The sequence below is a fragment of the Helianthus annuus genome, chromosome 11 (genome assembly GCF_002127325.2).
Source record: "Helianthus annuus cultivar XRQ/B chromosome 11, HanXRQr2.0-SUNRISE, whole genome shotgun sequence".
NCBI lineage: Eukaryota > Viridiplantae > Streptophyta > Magnoliopsida > Asterales > Asteraceae > Helianthus > Helianthus annuus.
In genome coordinates, this window is record NC_035443.2 from 7,593,859 (window position 1) to 7,602,960 (window position 9,102).

Genomic DNA, 9,102 nt, shown 5'->3' on the forward strand with positions numbered 1-9,102 from the left:
GTGTCATTTGAATGTGCTTAACTAATGGTTGAGATTAGATGGATGAAATTTTTGTAATATTTGTGCTTTAATTATTGATTCATTTAATAGGTAAGGGGCCTTTTGGTTAATGTTTTAAATCAAACCAGATTAGGCTAAAAAATGGTTCAACCGGTTGAACCAGGTTGTACCGAGCGGTTCAACCGGGATGACTACCTAACTCTATAATTTTATAAATTATAACATCAACTCAAACTCAAAAGTTAATCTAAAAATGCATGATTACATATTAAAAGATGACGCAAAAGTAAATTCATAATAAAAAATTATCCAAAAGATAATCGAAAATCATTCAATTTTCCAACAAGCTCTTTTAAATGAAAATGTACGATATATTTAAGTCATTTGAGAGTTGAATACATCAAGTTCACGATCGCGTAAAAGATGAAATTCACTATTATCGTTATCCTTATCAACTAGAGGATAACTATTTTCGTTTCATACATACAATATTAAACAAGAACTTTTAGTTTTGAATAATCATAATATATAAAAATTACGTAAGATAAGTAATATATATAATAAAAAGAATAAGTAACAATCCAAACTAAAATAACCCTGGGCCGGTACCGGTATTACGTTTCAAACCGGTATACCGGATTTTACCGCCGGTACAAACCTTATGCCTTTTCACTTATTTACCGAGGTGTTTCGTGCCGGATTTACATATGGAAATGGTAATACCGGTATTTACCGGTTTAGAATCGGTAAAACATTGCCTTTGGTCATCAACCATATTTTACCTGTTCATTGCTGGTTTTCTATATATAATATACGATATATATAGGTTTAGGATTATGTAAAAAAGACATTTTTCGTGAGAAGTGTGAGAACATATAGGAATTGACATGTAGGCATCATGTTTTGGACTTAGACACGATGTTTCGGGTTATTTTGGCAAGAAAAACTTTACGATAACAACTTAAGACACAATGTAATGAATTCTAGGCTTAAAACTTAAAACACCATGCCAAGAACCTTAAGTAGTGTGTTTTAAGTGTTAATTAGTGTGTTTTAATTGTGTCTTAAACTGTTATGTTTGTTGTTTTTCTTACCAAAACAACCCAAAACATCATGCCTGAGTCCAAAACATGATGTCTACATGTCAATTCCTATGTCTACTCACACTTCTCACGAAAAGTGTTTTTTTTTTTTTGCAGAAACCTATATATATATATCACGAATATATAATTTTCAAAATACAATTTGCATTATAACAATTGATGCTAGAATAAAACACATAGAGCCAAAGAGATACAATTTTCAATAAATGATTATTTGATATATAATATCTTTTATCCACCTCATACAAACCCGAAATAAACAACAAAAACACAAAGAAGTTCACGAAATTGAAAGATTCCGGATTTAGAAAAGAAATTGATGAAGAACCCTAAAGATTGAAATAAACTCGGTCCATCATATAGAGGTAAGATACAACAATATTATAACTTGTTTAGTAGCCATCTGGCTTGGAAGCAATGAAACTGATACACTGGACTTGACGAACGTTGTCAAATCCGATGATACGGATCCACGCCTGAGGGTACTCCTTCTTGCATTCGCCAAGCTCCTTCAATACTTGGGCTGAGTCGGTACACCTGAACATAGGCAACTTCCACATTGCCCAGTATCTTCCGTCATAGTATCCAGGAGATCTTTCGTTCTCACGATAGACAAAACCGTGCTACAGTTACCCCAACACCAAAGTAAATCATATCAAGATTTTGTTAATCTACATTTAGAATGTGTTGCAAGTAAAAATGACAGTTACACTCAATGTATTAAAAACCAGCTTAAACCGGCCAGTTGAACCGGTTAAACCGAATGTCGATGGTTGGCCGGCACGAATAATACCGTAAACTATGGAAATGGCAAAGAATTTATAGCGCCGGTAAATTGGGTTTTACCGGTACCGATTTATACCGGGCCAAAAGTCAAAATTTTGAACTTGAAACTTTTAGGTTCTTAAAAAAGGTGACTATTTACCTTCTTAGTTAAAGTGTAAACTTAGCACCAACAATTGACAATTCACATCGATAAAACGTCTTCCTCACTCAAAGATAGAAAATCATTGGGTTTTTTCAAATTAAGTTCTTCAACCGATCATCGAGGTTTACCTTCTTTTGACTTTTGTTCATTCAGTCATGTTATTAATTGTTTAGTGTTTGCTAATTGCTTTTGACTTGATTGTTGGAGATGGTTTATGTGTTCACTGTGGTGAAGCGATCGAGAATGTTGATCATATATTTACAGCTTGTCGATTAGCTCATGGCGTGTGGTGTGGTATAGCGGCTTGGTTGAATATTCCTCATATGTTCGCCTTTTCGTTGAAGGATGTGATGCAAGTGATCGATTATATGAATGGGTCGACCAAAAAAGGAGATAGTATACGGTATTCTCATTCTGGCGTGTTGGCGTATTTGGAAAGCGAGAAACGAGAAGGTTTTTTTCAAACTGCGACTCGAATGTGGTTAGGATTGTGGCTGACGTTAAGTCAATGGGATTTCTTTGGTATAGATGTAGGGCTAAAGGTAATGTAATCGATTGGAAAGGGTGGTGTAGTAGTAGTTGGACGTGATGTAATGTCGTTTGTGGCGGTTTATCTCTAACTTGGAGATATTACGCGTTTTGTGTGTTTAATGAAGTACATTTTTCAAAAAAAAAAATTGCTATGGTATTTAATCATAAACTTTTGGATAATTTTTTGATTGCTTATTAACTTTTAGAATATTTTTTTTACTAGGTTAGAACCCCGTGTATTACACGGGTTGAATAAATGTAATTTTATATATTAAATAATAAAAACTTATATATTTATGAATCTTGTATATTGTACGGGTTAAATAAATATAATTTTATATATCAAATAATAAAAAAGTTATATCTTTAAAACCCATGTCTATTACACAGATTAAATAAATGTAATTTTGTATACTAAATACTAAAAACGTCGTATCTTTAAAAAAAACCCGTGTATAATCGGGTTGAATAAATTTACCAAATAATAAAATATTACATCCTTAAAAACTCCGTATATTACACGTGTTGAATAGATATAAAAAGAGTTATATCTTTAAAAACCATGTGTATTACACAGATTAAATAAATGTATTTTTGTATATTAAATACTAAAAACGTCGTATCATTAAAAAACCCGTGTATAGTTGGGTTGAAAAATCTACCAAATAAAAAAATTATATCCTAAATAAATGTAATTTTGTATATTAAATACTAAAAACGTCGTATCTTTAAAAAAAAAACCGTGTATAGTTGGGTTGAAAAATCTACCAAATAATAAAAAAAAAATTATATCCTTAAAAACTCGCGTTTTACTCGAGTTGAATAAACATAATATTGTATACCAAATAATAAAAAAAGAACTAACAAAAAAATTATATTCTTAAAAACCTCGCGTTTTACTCGAGTTGAATAAACATAATTTTGTATACTAAATAATAAAAAAAGTTATGTTTTTAAATAATTAGGATAACATTTAATATTAATTTATTATTTATATATTTAATATAAGATAAGTAGATAAGAGAGGTATTTGTTTTAAAAAATATATTAAATTAACAATTTAGATTTGAGGATAATATTTTATTAAAGTATGATAAGATTTAATATTAATTTATTATTTATTTATTTAGATAAATATAAATTTAAGGATACCTTCAATGAATGACACGTGTCCAAAGTTGGTTTCTTTTATTATAGTAGTTAGATTAGATTAGATTAGATTATGGAATGATGTAGTTTTAGATTATTTTTTGAGTTGAATATATATTTTATAGATTTATAGAATTAATTAGTCAACACAGCTGAACCGCCCGGTACAACCTGATTCAACCGGTTGAACCATTTCTAAGACTAATCCGGTACGATTAAAATACTGGTTTTTAAAACATTGGTTACTATACTTAATTGGCATTTAATATGTAAAATTTATATTGTTGTGACATAATAATCATTTACTTTAATATAAAATTTTCAGAAGCTTGCGTGCATTGTATAAGATAAGGTATAAATCAAATCAACTAGATTTCCTCTAAATGGGTTAAAACTAACTTTCCTTGTATAATGTATCTTTTATACGACATAGTGAAATGATTATAAAAGAAATAGAATTATGTAAAATATACCTCCAACTCGAATTCCAAACAAGGAACCCATTTATTGGGAAAGCAAGTAGTCAACTTCCTTAGCCAACTGAGCTTCATTTAGTGTTGGTAACTGAAGTGATGGCCACACCTAAAAAAAAAACCAAAACTTTTAACTATTTAAAACAATGTTGTGTTAATGTTATATATGCATGAAACCATTACGCATGAAAATGTATATATAGCTTCATGCATTGAAATCTTCCACCATTGCTGGGAAGGGTGGAGAAGTCGTTTGCCTTCTTGGTAGCGGGGAAGGCGGCGTTGGTATAACAACCCTCCTAAGACCCCTTAACGTGACCCTAAACGTCCTGAAATATACCCTATACAAATAACGAGCCTAGAATACCTTAAAATTTAGAAAAATCAAATAAAAACAAATCTCTGAGTCGCTCGCGGGCCGCAACCAATTCCCTTGGGTCTGTCGCGGGGCGCGATGGCCTATAACTTGTCTGGCACACAATTTCGCCACGTGTCGACACGTGGCAAGGCTAGTCTGCTGACTAGTCAAAGCTAAAACTGCCATGAGGGCTCTCGCGGGCCGTGAAGGCCGAAGCCTGATCCGTCACGGGGCGTAAGGGACCCCTCGACCAGTCTATATAAGAGGATTCAGGCCTCATTTGATCGTCGTTCATTTATATTTTCTCTCTCAAACTCTCTGATAGTCTAAACCCTCGGGATATTATACCCCTAAAAAGTGAAGCTCTGCCTCGTTGTAAGTATTATAACTCCCGATCACATATCAGTTACCTTACCCGATTGATGTAGGGCTCCGTAACGCATGTCAAGGCTCTGCCTGACTCACTCGTTGGAGTTCTGTCTCGTACTACACCCGATTGATCTAGGACTCTGTAATGCATGTCAAGGCTCTGCCTGACTCAGTCATCATTGGAGTTCTATCTCGAGTTGTACAGTTAATGTGATTTGGGTTATCTTACTAACACGTGTGCATTTTTTTAATTTTAATAGATAATAACCAAGAGAATTATCAGGAAGCTATAGTAGTATCACCTAAATCAGCAAGTGAGTCCATTCTCTTTTCTCACAGTTTGTGAGTAAATTCTGTTTTTGTAAACCATTTTTTTGAGTCAACTATTTTACAAAACCCTGAACATTTATCCAGACACTTACAGTGATTAAGTTTTTATAATTCTACAATTATCATCAGTATGTGAGGTTTTATATACATTACTTGACACTCGTTACTATTGCGAGAATAGTAGCATGACCGCAAGCACGGGGGACAAAAGGTTGCCCAGTAGCAATACTGTATTGAATAATTGGATAGATATAAACATTGTCAACCTTAATACTGCAAAGTCGTCAAGATTGTTTTGAGTAAACTGGGATGCACTCACCAGTATTTCTTGCTGACAAAACCTTTTTAAAACGCGTTTTAGGTAACTTAATGTGAAGCTAATAGAAGCCAGCTGGAGAACACTGAAAGCTTAAAGTTGTGGCTATAAAAGTTACCAAATAAGAAACGGAGTTTATGTTTTTAATAATTAGGGTTTATTCCTACAAATGTATTGTCAAATGAAACTTCGGTTTCATCTCATTTAGTATTATAAAAGTTTGGTGTTTAACTCGGATAAAAATATCGCCTAACTACGGTCCTGATGTATGATTTCCGCTGCCAAATTAATAAAAAACGATACCATCTGACTAGTTCGCGGAACCCGCTCCCGGGGAAGGGGTCGGGGGTTGCGACAGTTGGACTTAAGGCCGGTGAATGGAGCCACCATGTTGGCCTGAGTAGGGGCAGTCCGGTTAACGATCGAGACTGAGGATGAGATCTCGACAATATAGTAACTTTAAAACACAAATTTGCGTTTCAACAAATAATGATAGAAAGAACAAAGAGAGAGAGGAAGATATACATATTCGACAAATTATTATTATATAATCAGAAATAAACCACAAAATACATAGGAATTGAACGAAACGATAAATTCCAAATTTGAAAAGAGAAAGATGAAGAACCCTAAAGATTCAAACAAACTCGACCCATCATATATAGGTTAGATCGAATAATTCTCGAATTTGCTTAGTAACCATCTGGCCTGGAAGCAATGAACATGATACATTGAACTTGACGAACGTTGTCAAATCCGATGATACGGATCCATGCCTGGGGGTACTCCTTCTTGCATTCAGCAAGCTCCTTCATCACTTGGGCTGAATCGGTGCAACCGAACATAGGCAACTTCCACATTGTCCAGTATCTTCCGTCATAGTATCCGGGGGATCTGGCGTTCTCACGGTAGACAAAACCGTGCTGCAATTAACCCCCAAAACAAGAGGAAACCATATTAAAAGTCGGTCATTTAGTATCTACAACATCTTATTAGTTAGCAAAAATACCGAACTTAAGGTTGATGATGGAAATGAATATGTAGTTATGGATGAAAAACCAAGTTCAAATGTCTCAAATTGCGTTTTTAAAACGTATACCTGAAGATCTATTAAACAAACTAAAATTTGATTAAGTAGTGTTACATCTCTACAAACATTTTGATAGGGATATCTTTTCATATATTATCATGTATGATTGTATAAATTTGTATTTAAAACAATGAAAATGATGAGGTAGTGGTCTAATTCAACTAAAAATCTATATACATAGACCGTTCAAAATAATCTATATACAAAGAATTCACATATCTTGTTGATTAAAAACAACATTTTACATTTTACATTCACATAACAGATGTTATGTTTATCAGTAGATTATAAAATTCATATTACCAAGTCATGGTATAACTTTAGCTCACTTTCCTTATTTTCATCTAAAGTATGTATTTATTTATGTTTTGATAAAGCTAACCCTATACAAATTACAACAAAAATTAACTAGCTCCCCTACAAATAAGTTATAATTTTTGCTCTCTAGATATAATTAACAAATCTAGAAAATCATAAACTTTTAAAAATACATAAAGGATGAGAAATATACCTCCAACTCGAATTCCAAACAAGGAACCCATTTTTTGCGGAGCAAGTAGTCGACTTCCTTAGCCAACTGAGTTTCAGTTAGTGGTGGTAAGTATGAAAGAGTCTCGTACTTCTTCAATCCAAGTGGCGGCCACACCTAAACAAGAAACCAAACTTTTAACTATATAAAACAATGTTGTGTTAATGTTATATATGCATGGAACCATTATGCATCAAAATGTATATATACCTTCATGCATTGAACTCTTCCACCGTTGCTGGGAAGGGTGGAGAAGTCGTTGGCCTTCTTGGTAGCGGGGAAGGCGGCGTTGGACTTAAGGCCGGTGAATGGAGCCACCATGTTGGCCTGAGCAGGGGCGGTCCGGTTAACGGTCGCGACTGAGGAGGAGATCGAAGCCATTATGCTAATCTTGCTTGAAAGGATGCCCTTTCAATTCGATAACCTTTTCAAATCCAATGAGTGAATTTAGTTTTCGTAGTTCATTATATAATGGTTATATGATCTATAGCTTTGCTGCTTGCCATACGTTTGCATGCCTTATCACTCAGCCATAAGAAATGGAGAGCCACTTGTCAAATGCTCATTGCTCAAAACATCTTATCTCATCTCCTAAAGGAGAGGTAGACATGGAAAGAGGGTGAGTGTGTTCTATTTTTTTTGTTTGTCACGATTTGAAATTTGAAACCCTAAAAAAATTCTTCTATACTATAACGTGTTTATTTTTCAGTTTACTTTAAAACAATATTCAAGTTCCTTTTAATAGCATAAATAAATAAATAAATAAATAATACCAATTACAACAATGCTCAATAAAGAGAGTTTAAAAACCTCAATAGAAAATTTATTATCAAACTGGCGTTCAATAGATAATATATCAAACTTTATTTGAGCTAAACCAAATACCATTAACCCATACATTGGGTTTATAAAGGCTCATCTTATTCCCACATCCCTAAAATCTTGTTCATGCATTCTTTTCACTCTATCTCTTTCTATATATATTTACTAGATGTAAAACCCGTGTAAAAACATGAGTAGTTTTTATTAAACAACGAATTGAAAATGGACATACCACATTTTATTAAACAACGAATGACTATTCATTTTTTAAGGTTTAACTGAAAATAGATTATAAAGAAAGGGAACATCTTTTAAATGACAAATAAAGGGTATATTGTCAATTTAGTCCCTAAGGTTTGACTAAAATTGTCACTTTAGTTCAAATAGTTTTTTTTTGTCATTTTAGTCCTAATAGTTTTTTTTCCTGCCATTTTAGTCTCTGACTTTTGTTATTTCCATCTAACCCATTAACTTTATTCAAAAAATTTAGTTAACTTATGGGAATTTTGAAACTGCCTTAAAAGGTCATAATTTTTGTATAATAAATTCATTTTAAATTATTATTTTGTTTTTGCAACCGCCCTAAAAGGTCATAATTTTTGTAGATTTGAGACCCATATAGATATATTTTCTTAATTTACTCTTTTACACTAATAATTCTAAAATACTGTCATTGCCTAAGTTTAAATCTAAGAGCTTCTCTCCAAGAGGCAAATGCTCTACCAAGTGGGTTATCACACATTAACAATATCTAAATTTAAATTTTAAATTATTATTTTTTATTTCATTTCTATGACATCCTGAGACCGATCACTATGGTGTCGCGCCCCAATGATGTGGCAAGTGAACCGGCATGATGGGGCTTTAAACACTGCGAGACGGGACTTTAAAAGGGGCGTGGAGGTGTTTGGTGTGAGGAACACCATGGCGTGAGGGGGGGAGGGGGGGTTGGGTTGTGGGTCATGCTTCTTCAACCAATCAAATCATACTTTTTCTTATACTTTTTTTTAACTTATTTAAAAATAGTATTATTTTAATGGATAGTGGGTGGTGAAAATCATAGAGATGGTTAGTGAATGGAAGCACTACTAGAAATTTGGTATT

The 9,102-nt window shown here is 33.2% G+C and overlaps 1 protein-coding gene across 2 annotated transcripts; it reads right to left on the reverse strand.

Annotated features, from left to right (window-relative positions):
• Positions 1–1,403: 1,403 nt before the first annotated feature.
• LOC110889451 (ribulose bisphosphate carboxylase small chain, chloroplastic-like) lies at positions 1,404–7,705 on the reverse strand. 2 transcript variants are annotated; one of them, XM_035979535.1, is made up of 3 exons: positions 7,387–7,705; positions 7,159–7,293; positions 1,404–1,726 (listed from the first exon to the last, which is right to left on the reverse strand). In XM_035979535.1, the coding sequence occupies exons 1-3, from the start codon at positions 7,555–7,557 to the stop codon at positions 1,496–1,498; spliced, it is 537 nt and encodes a 178-aa protein (XP_035835428.1). In that variant the 5' UTR covers positions 7,558–7,705; the 3' UTR covers positions 1,404–1,495. The 2 variants fall into 2 exon arrangements, with proteins under 2 accessions (XP_035835428.1, XP_021992673.1); XM_022136981.2 differs by lacking the exon at positions 1,404–1,726 and adding an exon at positions 6,076–6,480.
• Positions 7,706–9,102: the final 1,397 nt, after the last annotated feature.

What these genes read in the sequence shown, in the direction of transcription:
- LOC110889451 (XM_035979535.1), bottom strand. Translation starts at nt 7,557, where the DNA reads ATGGCTTCGATCTCCTCCTCAGTCGCGACCGTTAACCGGACCGCCCCT. An exon ending in GAAGAGTTCAATGCATGAAG is followed by an intron (nt 7,294 to 7,386) that starts GTATATATACAT and finishes TTTCTTGTTTAG; the next exon opens with GTGTGGCCGCCACTTGGATT. An exon ending in GTTTGGAATTCGAGTTGGAG is followed by an intron (nt 1,727 to 7,158) that starts GTATATTTCTCA and finishes GGGTAACTGTAG; the next exon opens with CACGGTTTTGTCTATCGTGA.